Source organism: Herpailurus yagouaroundi, unplaced genomic scaffold, assembly GCF_014898765.1.
Source record: "Herpailurus yagouaroundi ecotype Mexico unplaced genomic scaffold, PumYag 205, whole genome shotgun sequence".
In the NCBI taxonomy this organism is placed as follows: domain Eukaryota; kingdom Metazoa; phylum Chordata; class Mammalia; order Carnivora; family Felidae; genus Herpailurus; species Herpailurus yagouaroundi.
In genome coordinates this window covers 4,935,705-4,951,796 of record NW_024412436.1, presented here as the reverse complement: position 1 = coordinate 4,951,796, position 16,092 = coordinate 4,935,705, and the positions used below count along the sequence as shown (strand labels likewise).

Here is a 16,092-nt window from a genome sequence, read left to right as displayed (position 1 = left end):
TGTTACTGAAATCCTTCTGTGTTCCAGAGACTATTCTAGACACTGGGAATACATCAGGGAAAAAAAAACTGACAAAAAAATCCCTCCCTATTGGAACTTATATTCTAGATGGGGGAGACAGACAATAAATAGAGCAAATAAATGAATTGTATAGTATGTTAGAGAATACTAAGTGCTGTGGAAGAAAATATAGCAGGTAAGGATGATTGGGAGACCTCGGGTAAGGGTAGGCATCATTGAGTAGATGGCATTTGGACAAAAACTTAAAGGGTAAGAAGGAGTGAGCCACGCATACATCTGGAGGAAGAGCATTGTAGGCAGAGAGAAAGCCAGTCCAAAGGCTCTGACTCAGGAACAGACCACGAATGTTCAAGGGTCTTTAAGAAAACCACTGTAGCTGAAGTGGAGGACCAAAGGAGAAAGTAGTAGTAGCAAAGAAGGTCAGCCCAGGTAAGTGAGGAGCATAGTTCAAAGGATAAAGGATGTCTCTGATTGCCGAGTAGAGAATAGGCCCTAGGTGGAAGCCAGGTGGCCAGTTAAAAGACTAACAGTAAGAAAGGTGAGAGGCACCTGTGTCTTGGACCAGGATGAGAGCAGTGGAGATAGATAGTAAGAAGAAATTGGATTCTAGATATATATTTGAAGGTGCAGTCAGTAGAATTTCTAACTTCTTTATGAGCCTTAGTGTTGGAACTCAACTTTTTATAATCATGATCTCTGTGGCCCTTTTTCTTCATATGTAATTGAAGATCATACAAGATTGTTATGCTTTATGTCTTTCTTGTTCTAGTCTCATGTTTCTGTACCAAAAAGGCTGATTTTTTATAAAGAATCTCATCTGAGCATTTTTTTAGCAAAGATCCTTAGTCCCACTCTTCTTTTGAATGCTACTTTTTCTTCTCTAAAATCTGACCATGAAATTCTCTCATTCACTCGTTTCTTATTTATCAGAAAGTAATTAGTTTTTTTCCTGATCATGAAAGAAAAAAGAAAAAAATTATAAAAAGAAAATTCAAAATGTATGCAGTCTCTTTCATCTCTTTTTCATATGCCAGTATGGGGTCTTGCTTTTATTTTAGTTTCTTTGATGACAGATAAGGCAATAGAGCACACTGACTAAGAGCTTAGACCTTAAACTTGACAAGCTGTTGAACTTCTCTGAATCTCAGTTTTTTCATCTGAAAAACAGGCATATCTACTAGAACCTACTTTAGAGGTTTCTTGGGAAGATTTAACGAGATCACGCAGAAAAAGCAGATAGTACTTGGCACGTTGCCTAGCACACGACAGGCCCGGGTGCTGGGTCTGTAGTTACCTTCTTTGTAAATTGGCCTTTCCTAGCCTTTGCCCGTTTTTCTACTACAGTGTTCATATCTTTTTCTTACTGTTTATAAAACTATTTACCTATTTATTATAGAATTGAGTGAGGATGATACCATTTGTCTTTCATTTGTTGCAAATATTTTTCCCAGTTTGTTGTCTGTCTTTCAGTTTACTTATGGCAGTTTTGCTTTATGGTTCCAGCCTGTGAGCTCATGCTTAGGAAAGCCTGTCCTTCCCAGGATTAGGGGGAAAGTTTCCTCTTATTTTCCTCTTACCATTTCTGTGATTTTCATATCAGAAATATGTGCTTAATTCCTCTTCAACTTACTCTGCCATAAAGTATGACATAGAGCTATAGCTTGATTTTTCCACATGACTCTTCCTTTGTCCTGTTACATTGATTGAGCAACTTATGCTTTTTTCTGTGATTTAAAATGCCATATTAACATATGCTAAACATGTTTACTTGGTTACATTGTCTTTTCCACTAATGGCTCTGTTTTCCTACATCAGTATCATAATGTTTCAATTCTCATAACTATAATACACTGAGCATTTTATTTATGCCTGTATCATAGCTTTCTCAATGGGGAAAAAAGATTTATATATCACATTGGCTTCTCTTTACCAAAATTGCTATATATTTCTTTCCGGTTAAAAAGAAATAACATGCTCATTGCAAAAAAAAAAGTCAGAATCTAGAGAAAAGTGTGAAAAGAAATCACTTGTAATAATCCTACTGAGATGACACTTAACATTGGTACGTATCCTTTCTGAAATTTTTTTCTGCATATATACCCATGTAGATATGCATTCTTCCTAAAAATAGCATATTATACATGGGTGCCCTTTTAAAAAAATCAAATTGACTTCTGCAAGTAGCCTAAAGGGGATTTTATAAAATCTTGGCAAAAAGTCCATGACAATTTGCATTGTCTGTTGAGTCATTGCTGTTTGTCTGTTATTAACAGTTTTTAAGTTACTTGTAACTCTCAGGGTTTTTTTTTTTTCTTGTTCACATTTATTCTAAATCTAAGAAATTATTACATTTCTCTGAATTTAATTTTAATCCTAGATTGTTTTACATTTTCCTCTATTTTCTTTCCTATCTAATCCCCACCTTACACATATGCCATGATTTATCACAGAACATTCATTGAAAATTATTTATTTGAATCCACCTAGGATTCTGCCCTAGCCAGAAATGCCGACAGAATTGTTAGTCATCGTCAGGTGGGTATTAAACTAATAAAAAACATTATCCGAACTTTCTACAAGCCCTGGTGCTCAATCACCTGCCATATGTGAACAACAGTCCAGAAGTAGAAGCAAGCTGCATAGGGGGGGTTCAAAGACCAAAGTGTGTAAAACCAGTAAGGATTTGGATGTGGTGAACCATCTATGGTGAGGACAAGAAGAGAGTCCATGTAATTCAGTTAAAATTCAATACAAATGTATAGAAATAAATAGAAGGATCAAAACCTTGAAAAGGTGGTCCTTCTGTATTTTTAAATCTCTTTTTTAAGGTTAAGGAGGATTAGAATAATCACCTTGATCTTTGAAAGTGGTGTTTTACAAGTACTATTCAAATAAGAAGTCCTATGTTTTATTTGTTGTGTGGATTTTTTATTTCTCTAGTTGTAAAATATAAAAATTACCCTAAAAGTTCATATGTATTAACTTCCTGGTGGAACCGCTTGTTTTGTTTTGATAATAGGAGCAGTACTGCCTCAAGTTCTAGAGGAAATGGGAGCCACTGCAAATCTGAGGGTCAGGAGGGATCCTTGACCCCACAGAGCTCTGTGCTACCACCAGGAGACAGTGAGACAAGTAAGGTGTTGTTTCTGTTGTCATTATAAAACCCCAGTGTTGAATGTCCACCTGCTTTTGTGTTCTTTCAGTGCAGCAGTTTTATTTCTTGGTTAGTTGGTTAGTTAGTTAGTTAGTTAGTTAGTTAGTTAGTTAGTTAGTTAGTATTTTGTAGAGAGCTCAAGTGGGGGAGAGGGGCAGAGGGAGGGAGAAAGAGAATCTTTAGCTCAGCGTGGAACCTGACATGGGGCTTGATCCCACAACCATGGGATCGTGACCTAAGCCAAAATCAAGAGTTGGACACTCAAGTGACTAAGCCACCCAGGTGCCCGTTTTTTGTTTTTAATAAATTACTTTTGCCTCAGTAGTCCAGCCACTACTGTTGATAAACAGATAGCAAATACAAATGGTTGAGGCCTTAAGCATTTAGGGTAGGGAGTCACAGTGAAGCACAGTTCCCCTCAGTGGATACAATGGCCAAGACAGGTGGTCATTGTACTGAAAATATGTGAGATGTAAATGTTAGTTTGGATTATCTTGACCACTTTTATACCTAGCAGTGAAATCCAAAGTATCTGCCTTGATTTTTTTCAAAGAGTATAGGTGGCTTGTGAAGGGGGAAAAAGGAATAAAATTTAAATGGGTTATGCGTGAATACTGTTTCATACAAGAAATGCCATTTAGGAATTTTTCAGAACGCTTTCCTAGAATATTTTACCTGACCATTATGTGAAATTTAGTGTCTAGTCCAGAGCCTTGATTACAGGAGATTTTCTTTCTCTCTCTTTCTCTCTCTCTCTCTTTTTTTTTTTTAGCATATAATTTTTGCTCACTTTTTTTTTTTAATGAGGTGAAATTCACGTAACATAAATTTAACCATTTTAAAGTACACGCTCTAGTGACGCCTGGGTGGCTCAGTCGGTTAAGCATCCGACTTTGGCTCAGGTCATGATCACATGGTTTGTGTGTTCAAGCCCCGTATTGGGCTCTGTCTGACATCTTAGAGCCAGAAGCCTACTTCAGATTCTTGTCTCCCTGTCTCTCTGCCCCTCCCCCACTCATTCTCTCTCTCTCTCTCTCTCTCTCTCTCTCTTTCTCTCAAAAATAAATAAACATTAAAAAAAAAAATTAAGGGCGCCTGGGTGGCTCAGTCGGTTAAGCGACTGATTTTGGCTCAGGTCATGATCTCGCGGTTTGTGAGTTTGAGCCCCACGTTGGGCTCTGTGCTGACAGCTTAGAGCCTGGAGCCTGCTTCGCATTCTGTGTCTCCTTCTCTCTCTGCCCGTCCCCCACTTGTGCCCTGTCTCTCTCTGTCTCTCAAAAATAAGTAAATCTAAAAAAAAAAAAAATTAAGTACACAATCCAGTGACCATTCACAATTTTGTGCAACTATTGCATCTGTCTAGTTCTAAAACATTTTCTTATCCTCTCTAAAGGAAATCCCACAGCCATTAAGCGGTCACACCCCATTCCCCATCCTCCTTCCCCCTTAACCCCTAGCAACTGCTTATTTACTTTCTTTTATACATCCATTTTTGACTGTATGCTATTTCATAAAGCTGGTGAAAATCAGATGGAACTAATGCTCAAAAATTTAGCCTGGTACAGTAACAAGAGTATTAAAAAATAAATATAGCTGGTGATGGGCCATCATAGAAAAATCAGCTCGTTAATCAAAGAAAAAAGGCATGAAATGAATGACGGCCAGGACTGGCACACAGTAGATTTTCAAAAAATACTTGGTAAATGAAGGACTAAATGAATTCCACTTCTTATTAAAGGAATAGATGCCTCAATATAACAGAGTTTACAAGAATTAAGTATGTGTAAAACAACTCTCTAGTAAGCAGATGTGCGGTTAGGAGCAAAAAAGACTGATCCCTAATGGATCTTAGAGTTAAATCCCAGAAAGAAGTATTTTCAGTGGCCAAAAGAGAATTGATGGTAGGGTTCACGATAGTTCAGATTCTACTAAATGCATGGTAAAGGGATAGAAAAATACTCAGTTTTAAGTTTAGATTTTGTGAAGTTTAGAAACAAGGCAAGATCAAGTAATGTCAGTTGTGAGGGCTTATCTCAAGCAGAAATTCTTCACTGCGGGTTTATTAAGGTCCTTGCCTGGGCTTTGGGAGGAGGCAGTGGGCAGGATTGCTCATCCATCTTTGATAGTGTTTGTACAGTTCGGTGTGGACATAGATATTTGCATTGTACTGAGGGGAGGTGATGTCTGGGTGTCAGAAGATTCTATGATCCCAAAAGGATTAAGAGCTCCTTATATATAGGATAGCGAGAGTATTCAGCTGGTATTCATTTTATTAAAAATTTTGGATTTAATGATAATTTGGTGGGGTGCCTGGGTGGCTCAGTCAGTTGAGTGTCCGACTTTGACTCGGGTCATGATCTCACAGCTCCTGAGTTCGACCCCTGTGTCGGGCTCCGTCCTGACAGTTCAGAGCCTGGAGCCTGCTTCGAATTCTGTGTCTTCCTCTTTCTGTCTACCCTGCTTGCGCTCTGTCTCTCTCGCAAAATAAATAAACATTTTTAAAAAATGATAATTTGGTTTATTTCCCAGAAGCTCTTGAAGAATCGTCAGAGGATGCGACAACATGTCAGGAAGGTACATCTGCAGAAAACACACTTCAGAATCGTGTAGATACAGGTGAGTAGTTGTCTTGTTCTCTTTAGATAATTGCTTCATGTGGGCAAATGAGAAGCGTAGTTTATGTTACTCTCTCCTGAGACCATTTCCAAATAGATGTATTATGGAATTTTTCTCTCCCTATTGGGAAATTCCTCATTAGGAAATGCCTGCCAGCTTTAAGGCTAGATTAAATAATGTTGCCAACATGACCAGCTGTTTCTACTTTATTTTCTAACAGCACAATCAGATAAGTTCACATCTGAGCCATTGGATTCCTGCTCAGGAGAAAGAAATGACCTCAATCTTGATAGCTCTTGTGGGGTTCCAGAAGAATCTACTTTGTCGGAACAAGGCAAGGAACCAGGAACTTCAGATCAAACTAGCACTGAAGGTGCTACCGATCAAAATACCGCCAATCCGGAGCCTCAGTCACAAACAGAAGCCATCGGGCCTTTGGCTCATGAGGAAACATTAGCCAGGGAGTCTGCTCTCCAGGACACAGATGATAGTGATGACGACCCAGTCCTGATCCCAGGTGCGAGGTATCGAGCAGGACCTGGTGACAGGTTGGTAGATTTTTCATTAAAATGAACTCTAAAAAGTACAATTCACAAGGCTTTGTTTGAAGTCACATAAAGGAGTCTCTCCATTTTTTACAGTTGCTTCCCCTAAGGGTATCTCAGGCATACAAACTCACAGAATTTTTTAAACTGTAAATGATTTTACGTATTACATTCTTTGAACAAAGTGTACTTAAGAGGGGAATAAAGTCTTGTTGCTCTGTATGTCCAGGCCTGAGGCTTGCTCCTCAATTTACAGGTCAAGAGAAAGGAATGTGGAGAACGACCAACAGGTTATTTATGAAGTCAGAGCTATGTTTAGCTGTAGACATCCTGGCCTTTGTCAGTTTTGTTTTATTTTGTTTTTTTCACATTCGGTTTTTCTGCTTTTCTACTGACCCTGGCTTAAGGTCGTGTGATAGTAGTTCTCTTTTTGAGAACATTATGTTGTTCTCTGATGTCTACTAGGTAACCCAATTTAGAAAATGAAAAATTATACCAGATAACAAATATTACAACTACAACGAAGAATCGCTCACGTGTTCATATACTTTTGCCATTTTTTATTTTGTGTGATCAATACAGGTGTATTATATTTTTTAGTAGATAAAATCTCTTGAAGTATATTGCATTCCATACTTTTTAAAAACTATTTCCACAGATAATGCTATCATATCTCATTATAAGCTCTGTCCTTTTCCAGAGAATAAAATTTTATCTTTAAGTTCCTAGCTTACACAGGTATGAAGAACCATTTCACATATTTCTATGCTCACTATACTACTGTTTGTAAAATATTCTGACATTTCTGACAAGTGAAAAATACAGTGAAAAGATTATATAGCATTGCCATTCTTTCATGGTAAATTAATGATCAAGAGCATTATGACTTGGGTTTGAATCTTGGTTTTACCACTTGGCTATATTTCCTCATTCCAACTACCTAGTATATTTTTAAGGTTCAGTTTCCTTATCTATAAAATTAGGTTATGATTATCTAGAATTGTTATAAGAATTTTTAAAAATCCATCAATTATTTAGTCAGAGGATCCATCCACTTTGAAAGCACTAAATAAACAATAACTGTATTAAGCAACCAGGATGTTCTATGTGGCTACTCAGACTTGAAAAACAATTACACTAAGAATGGCTTTAGGGATAAAGACTGACAGAGGCCAAGCAGAAATCCGGAACAGTACTGCTTCCAGTTCAGTGAAACCACCTTTTGTGACTATGAAAGGACAGTTCCTTCAGTTACGTTTAATCAGAATGTTTACTTGGCTGGCAATGGCATTGTTTTTAAATGTAAAGGAAGTGATCTCTCCCAATATTTGTACTTAGCAATTAACCAACCATCTTCTCTTTACCGGCCGCACATTAGTCTTCAGCATTCTTAGTCTGTTTTAGACAAGTAAAACTTAGTCCCATTTCTTTCCATACCCAAGAGGGAGATCAATACCACTTGAATACAGGTAAGGTTAGCAAGCATAGCACAGTTTGAAAATCAAATTGATGGTTTCTGAAACCCAGGGTGGAGAATTAGAGTCTGTATAATTATTTTAAGCTTATGCACTTATGGCTTTCTATTTACATAAGTGAACATATGTCTTTTTTTTTTTTTTTTTTTTTATTTTTTTTATTTTTAAAAAATTTTTGTTTATTTTTAAAAATTTAAAATTTTTTTTTTTTTTTTTTTTTTTTTTGTACTTCTTATGTAGCTAAAAATGATGCTAAGGTCATAATTGAAAATAAAATTTAAGTGTACTTTCTAGTAAAATGCACCAAATCACTTGCCAGGTTTATTTGCTTAAATAAGAAATTATGTATTTTTAATAGATGTTAGACACTTATAAAATATCGTGATTATTTATCATCTTCTATCCAAGCTAATTATAACACTTTTACACCAAGCCGACTTTATAGCTGAGGAAACTGAAGTGCTAAGCAGATGATTTGTATATTTTAGACCTAAAAAGTTTTCTTTTTTCTTTTTTAAACGCAGTAGTTGAGCATCAGGGAGAAAGGAGGATTTGGAGGGAGCAAGGAAATGGGGGACAGCGGCCTGGAGCTGACCCTACTCCATGGAGGTCTCCAGTGCATACTCTCAGGCTAGATCCAGATCAGAAACCTCCTCTGGGTCTGCATTGGCTTCCCTGATTTTTAAAAATTATTATTATATATTATTTAATGTTCTGTATGTTCAGCTCAGGTATATAGCCTTAGTTTGTCCCATATATTTTATTTTATTCTGTTGGACATAATAGTGAACTTACCGAAGAGTAACAGAAGGATAATAAATTCTCACTCTTTAAGAAACTTAATAACTTATTGAACAAGAGAGGACAAATCCACAAGCCATTTATAAGAATGCCTGGAAACAGTTTTAATAAAGGAAATGAACTACAGTGTTACATACATACAAAGATGTATATACTAAGTCCTTGGTAGTACACACATCTTTGTATGTATGTAACACTGTAGTTCATTTCCTTTATTACTAAAGCGATTATAGTGACTGTTTAACAACTACATCAGTTTTTCTTTGAGATTTGCATTATTCCTATTTACCAAAAATTGTAAATGGTGAAAAATCTTCCTTCTGATTTTTATCTAAATAATTTTGATAGTTCCTACCTTCTTGGCACCATCTCGATTAAATCTTGAACTGCCTCTGTAAAGTATGTTTTTAATATTGCTGCACCTTGCTAAGGGTTCTTCATCCTTAAGACAACTGCCCATTTATCTTCTAAATTGAAGGAATAGGTATGTTGACGTTTATGCGAAAGAGAGAAAGTTTAAGATACTTCACTTCTTAAGAACGTGAAAAGAACTGTTTACCAGCTTGTAAGTAGGCGTATGGTTTCTGAGAATTTCTGTTTCCAAAGGGACAAAAGATTTCAAAGTGCTCTTGTAAAAATTACACTATTTGGTTTTTAGAATCTAAGGATACGTTTCATACTTTGACGAAATGCGCAACCAAAGGAGTCCCCTCGTTGCTGCCACCTGAGAGGCCCAGTCAGGGCTAGTTTGGTTAAAGAAATGGCCCCCAATTAAAAATGGGCAAAGTATATACCTAGGTCTGTACTTCAGTGTGTGTAAAGAATGACGTAGTGGGTCTCATAATTTCTTTTGCCCCAAATTTAATTTTTCAAATGAAAGCTAAAAAGTTTATAAGTAAGCCATTTTTGATGGACATTCTTAAATGTATCAAAGCAGTTCTTTGCAATGTAAAGTAACTATTTCATTATAAAGACCTGCACTTTTAATTTGGTTAGATAAATATGATCCAGCTTTTCACTTTTGGACTGAGATCAAGCATGAGAAGGAAATGCCTTAGAAAATAAAGGCCTTAACCACTAACATAGATGTTTTCAGATGGAACGCTCTGCCCATTGACCATAGCTAGTGTCGGTACAAATACAACTGGGACTCTCTATGGCAGAGCTCAGTAAGCTTTTCCCTAAAAAAACAGATAGTAAATATTTAAGCTTTGCTGGCCAAGAGATACAGTGGAGGCTACTGTGTAGGTACTTATATAACCATTTAAAATATAACCATTGACGAATGTAAAACCTGTTTTTTGCCTGTAGGCTGTTACAAAAACAGGCGACTGGCCAGATTTGCCAAAGAGCCATAGTTTCTAATTCCTGCTCTTTGGCAGGTCGGTCTTAGAGAAGCACAACTATAGTCTGTGGTAAAATGTCTCTACTGGCAGATATCCGAAGTTTAAAACGATGAAATCTCTATAAATCACCACATATTTGGTCCCGTTTAACTTTGTCTAGGGCCAGAGCACAGCACATTAACTGGAAACTAAATTGAAGAAAGGATAATTAATCAAACATATACTTTCCAATCTTGGGATTAAAAAATAATAAAAGTAGTATGTGTATCCCTTAGTGATAGTATACACCGTATTTAGAAACAGAAACCCGTGCCCTTGGAATGAAAGGATCATGGTCAGGTTTTCTGTTTATGTGACCTCCACATAAACTTTCCACGGTGCCCCAGGGAGCTTACAGTAAATGGTATGATGGCCTGGCTGGTAGCTCTTTTCTTTTGCCAAACCCGAGAGGTTCTTGCTCTCTGGGAAGCGTGTGAGTGAGCTTCCTGAAGAACTTTCTTGCATAGTCTTGGACGTTTTTCGTTGTAGACTCAATTAAGATGCTCTGAAGATTTTTCTGGTAACTATTAAAAATATTAACCTTGTATGGCCTGTTAACCACTTTTTTAAAAATGTATCTTTCATATGCATAGAAATGTGGTTCCGTTTACCCATTCTGGACCCTGGGGAACATGGCCTTTATTTTTAAAGCCAGAATTCTTTGTGTCCTGTAAATTTGTCACCATCTCTTTACTCATCATTATAATCACTCTCAGTATTTCTAATGATTCAAGTGTATTCTTTGTGAAAGCAAATTACAGAGAGGAAAAAGGGTAACAGAGAAAGAACCGAACTCCTAGAGAGTGAAAAGCTCTGTTACTCTTTGCTTGCTTGTTATCGAGTCTATGGTTAGGACAAATGAGTCAGCTCAGGGCTTAACTATTTTTTTCTGAAAGAGCAGCATAGCCCTGGGGAGCATAATGTAGGTGTCGCAGTGGATGGTATTGGTGGTTTGAGTCCCTGCAGTTCCCTACACTCTGCAACGGGTTAGGTTCTAATCTAGTTAAAGATAAAAGGGATTAAGTGCCAAGTCTTCCTTTCAATCTTATCTTCAGTGAGTGTCTCTGTTTCGTTAATTTCCTCATATACTTTTAAGCTGAAGGACATAATCCTTAAATCAGGAGGAGACACAGAAGTTTTCTTAGATCTAGGTGATTAACAGTAGAAGTGGTGACCTTATTAATGCTTTAAATATTTGGTTCTTTGAAGTCTTTGTGAGTGACTTTAGTTATTGTGTTCCCTTCACTAGATTTAATATCAGAGGAACAACAATAGGTGATAGAATAATGAGGTAATTCAGTATGTTCCTTCGTTATTTATTTTTTCTTTATGATGAATTTGCCAGGTCCTCCTTTTCCACACCTAACCACCTTTCCTATTAACAGTTAATACCTCTTCAAACTTACTGAACTCTGCGTGCTCAGCCTTGTGAGCAGGTTGCTTTTCACAGACTGTATTTAGCTGCATGCACTGCATGAGAATAGAATGAAGAGTAATTTCCTGTGTGCAGATGTAACTGATACCCACGTCGAGTGTGTCACATGATAAAGTAACTATCATCTGAAAATGATGTACTCTAAGTTATTGGTTACTCATTTTGGATATTTTGTCAAAGGATGCAACTTACTTTTTTTAAAAAACTTGATTGGCAAAGCAATTAGCCTTAGCAACTTTTTGTTATTATTCAGATATACTCCTTTCCCTTGAAATCAGGAAGTAAAATAAGGACTTGAGTCCAATTCTATGCATAGGTTTAAAATTCTGACTTTTAAGGAAAGCCGTTTTATTAATAAATAGCTTTACTGACTTAATGTCGCACATCAAGATGCTATCTAAGTCTCAGACACTTCTGTAATTTGAAGACAGTGGGGTACATTTTTAAATACAATTTTAAAGTGAGCTTCAATCCTATTATTCTTCTAGCCCAAACCTGGTTTACTGACAAAATTAACTTTGTATCTAATTCTAGGGACACATGTCTGTTATTTACCATTCATTGGTTTCCAAAACAAAGGGGTAATATGAAACATAAAATGGAATTTGTTTAAGGGCTTTTTGATTTTCTGGTTTCTACCTTTCATCTCAAGTACTCAAGGCCAGTTTCTGCTTTTACAGTGAAGATTGCAATTAAAAAGTACCATGTCGCTTTAAACAAGTTACAGAGAAGCTAACAAATTGAAGTGGAGAGTATTAAGAACTAATAAACAACGGTAAAAAAGAAAATGTGCCTCTTCCTTTCCCTCAGAGCTAATGAGATTAGACAGCTTCTTTACCTCTGTTCTTTCTTTCCTATATGGACAAAATTTCTAATTACAAGGTAGTTTTTTTTCCTGACATCAAGCACACATTTAGTCTGCTTCCTCTTTAGCAGTTGGGGATGCTCAAGGAATGTAAAGTTCTGCTTAAGATAAGATTAGAAAAATAAAATTAGAAAAACAAAATTATCACACGTTATGATCTGCTCTGCTCATATAGCCAGTCTACGTGAAGGACTGTCCTGTAGTGTTTTGTGAATAGGTCTTAACCCTAATCTGCTGAGATCCTGAATGATAGGTGCCACATTTAATCTGTTTCTTTTAATAATAAATAAAATGGTAATCATCCCTTACTCTTCGCTCAGCTGCTATTACTTCATCACCTGTCACCTGGTCTTCTATTCATATGGCCCTCCAGCTGCTTCCAGCCTCTGTCCTCATCACGTCCACTTTCAGTGGCTTTCCGTTGCCTGCAATATAGAAAACTCCAGCTCCTCTGCCTGGCCTGCAGGGCGCTCTCTGTCATGGCCGTGGCCAGAATTTGTGCAGACTACAGCAGACCTACTGGGAGCGTCTCTGGGTACACTTAATGCCTCTGTTGCTTTATTCACTGTGTGCCTTCTACCTGAAATGCCCTCTTGTCACTGACACCATCATGTTGGCCACCTCATCTCAATATTCATCTTAAGTTCCTTCTTGTTGAAACTTTTCCTGGCCCCGTACCTTTCATAGTCCCAAGCAGGACTGAACATTTCTTCCGTGTGCCCTTTATACATCTGTTATGCTGTCTGTATAACACTTTATCGTGTATGTGTATGTGTATGTGTATATTTCCCTGTGTAAGAAGTAAGCACGTCTGAGGACAGCATAAGAATACATACATGCATATGTAAATAAGAGTTGGGCAAACAAGACACCTTTTTATCTAAATTCTAGCTAAGTTTTTATTCATATTTCCTTAGATGATCTGGCTTGTTGTTTTCTTCCTCCGATTTCCTAAACTTGAAATAAATGAAAAGCTATGAATTACAGTTAACCCTTGAACAACACAGTTTTGAACTGGGCAGATCCACTTATATGCAGATGTTTTTATAAATAACAGTGTAAATTTTTGACTTTGATTCTCTTAACATTCCTTATGATTTCCTTAACATTTCTTCTCTCTAGTTTAGGTATACAACATATAATACATACAACATAAAATATATGTTGCTCTATTATTTCTGTTATCAGTAAGGCTTCTGATCAACTGTAGGCTATTAGTAAGGTTTTTGGAGAGTCAAAAGCTTTATGCAGATTTTTACCTCCATGGGAGTGGGGGTCAGTGTCCCTAAGCCCCACATTGTTCAAACATCAACTGTATTGTTTCAGAGGTCCCACAACCTTCCCACATATTTGATGACTTCCTAGAAAGGCTCACAGAATTTAGGTTCATTTGTAATTATGACAAGAGAAAAGACACATCAGAGTCTGGACGAATCCAAGCATAAGCTTCCAACATTTTCCCAATCCCAGCATGGGCCATGGAATGTTCTCCCTTCAGTAATCAAGTGTATTAATGCTTGTGTAGTGTTTCTGTCCAGAGAAACCTGCGTGAGATTCAGAAACCATTTTTATTGGGGGGTGGTCACGTGGGCACCCTCCACACCAACCACAACTACCTAAATTCCAGACCCAAGAGGAAAGGACGTGTTCACTTTATTTATTACAGACCATCCCGGCAAGCCTATCAGCCTTCAAACCATCAGGCTTCAGTGTCCCAGGCAGGCAGAACATTGCAGGCAGCGTTGGACAAGTCAAGTTCCCAGACATCAGCCAAGAGCCAGCCTTGGAAGCAGACTCTTCTGAAGTCAGCAGTGTCAGGCCTGCTGTCCCTTAGCTTTACTAATACGGTTTGAGGCAAAGAACCCAATTCCTCTCCCCCCCGCTCTCCCCCCCACAACAGCTTACATAAGCAAATTGTGTCCATGTTTTGTTTTTTTTGTTTTGTTTTTTTTTTTTTTCCTGCCCCCAGAGCGGTCAAGGTTGTATTTACCACAAAGAAAGTGTGCACATGAGCATCTATTGTATTCACTTTCCACGCCGTATAGCCTGGGATTGAGCTGGTGACTCTGGGGGCCGGCTGGGCTGCCCTTTCCACAATGGCTTCGGCTTGGGGCTTCTGGGAGGAAACACCGTGAGCAATCCGAGAACAGCGAGATCTCCTGCACCACAGGAGCACTTCCAGCTCCTTGACGTGGTGGACGAGGAACCTCCAGAAGCTTCTGGGCAGCGTGGGCTTTGTTTTCTTGTTGCCCCAAGTGCCCTGATACTCTACAGTGGTGTCACAAAATTTGGGAAATACTACATTGTGTATACGTCTTTTTAGATTCACGAAACTAACATCATAAAGCCTCTTCAAAGACTTGACAACAAAGAAACCTGTTTGGCTTTGCTTAATCCATTATTTTGCCCATTTCACGAACACTTTTTGTGGAACACCTACAAACATCCCACAATTTGGACAATGCTCTTTCAGTTTACATTCTAAATTGTATCAAGTTCATTAGATTCCTAGACTAGACGACTCTTTCATACCTGCACAGTAAAGAATTTCTTCCAGTAGTTTAACTTAAAATTCACCTGCTATATAATCTGACCGTGTCCTCACGTTCTATCCTTAGTACAGTATCCTTTTATATTAACCTCCTTTGACTAACTGAATTACTCCTCATGTCATTTAATTCCAGGTTAAATAAATTAATCCTCTCCTAATCTGGATTAAACCATTTTTTCTACCCTAAAATTTCTTTGTTCCCCCACAGACCATTTTAATGACACCAATAATATCAATTGTATCACTCTAGCTATCTGTGATAGTGTTTTGTAAAAGGATAAACCATATTGAAAATAATAGGCAAAGTGATTCACATTTTGTATTTTTAGTTTCTTGTTCAATTTCTCCTTATATTTTAGCCTAGTCCTCTAACTACTAAATGTGTCAACTTGTTTATTTTTTTTTTTAATTTTTTTTTCCAACGTTTTTTATTTATTTTGGGGACAGAGAGAGATAGAGCATGAATGGGGGAGGGGCAGAGAGAGAGGGAGACACGGAATCGGAAACAGGCTCCAGGCTCCGAGCCATCAGCCCAGAGCCTGACGCGGGGCTCGAACTCCCGGACCGCGAGATCGTGACCTGGCTGAAGTCGGACGCTTAACTGACTGCGCCACCCAGGCGCCCCTGTTTATTTTTTTTTAATAGGGCTTACAGACTATTTCTGATTTTTTTTTGTAAGTTTATATATTTATTTTGAGAGAGAGAGCACAAGTGGGGAAGGAGCCAAAGAGAGAGAGAGAAAATCCCAAGCAAGCTCCACACTGCCAGCACAGAGCCCTACATGGGGCTCGAACCCACGAATTATGAGGTCATGACCTGAGCCAAAGTTGGAAGCTTAACTGACTGAGCCACCCAGGTGCCCCTATTTCTGATTTTTATAACTTCCTAATTTAAACTTGGAGTTACCTTAAGAATTTTACTGACCATTTAGAAATAGTTTTCTAGAATATGCAGTATTAAAATTAAAATACAGGGGTGCCTGGGTGGCTCAGTCAGTTAAATGTCTGACTTTAGCTCAGGTCATGATCTTGTGGTTCGTGGGTTTCAAGCCCTGCATCAGGCTCTGCACTGTTAGCACTGAGCATGCTCAGATCCTGTCTCCCTCTGTCTCTGCCCCTCCACTGCTCGCTCGCTCTCTCTCTCTCTCTCTCTCTCTCTGTCAAAAATAAGCATTAAAATAAATAAATAAGACTCTTGGGGAAGAGGAAGGAATCAAAATATAAAGTCAGGAATCTAGGTTTTTA

General features: G+C 37.8%; 1 protein-coding gene across 8 annotated transcripts in view; it reads left to right on the top strand.

Annotated features, from left to right (window-relative positions):
* The window catches only part of DCAF6 (DDB1 and CUL4 associated factor 6), a 136,624-nt gene that overhangs the window by 95,768 nt on the left and 24,764 nt on the right, over nucleotides 1-16,092 (top strand). For 5 of the 8 annotated variants that reach the window (XM_040451747.1, XM_040451751.1, XM_040451749.1 and 2 more), the window contains 4 exons: nucleotides 3,041-3,153; nucleotides 5,705-5,791; nucleotides 6,012-6,339; nucleotides 11,247-11,288. In XM_040451747.1, the coding sequence (XP_040307681.1) occupies nucleotides 3,041-3,153; nucleotides 5,705-5,791; nucleotides 6,012-6,339; nucleotides 11,247-11,288 (570 nt within the window). The remainder of the gene's footprint in view (nucleotides 1-3,040; nucleotides 3,154-5,704; nucleotides 5,792-6,011; nucleotides 6,340-11,246; nucleotides 11,289-16,092) is intronic. The other 3 variants (XM_040451748.1, XM_040451753.1, XM_040451755.1) reach the window with 1 other exon arrangement.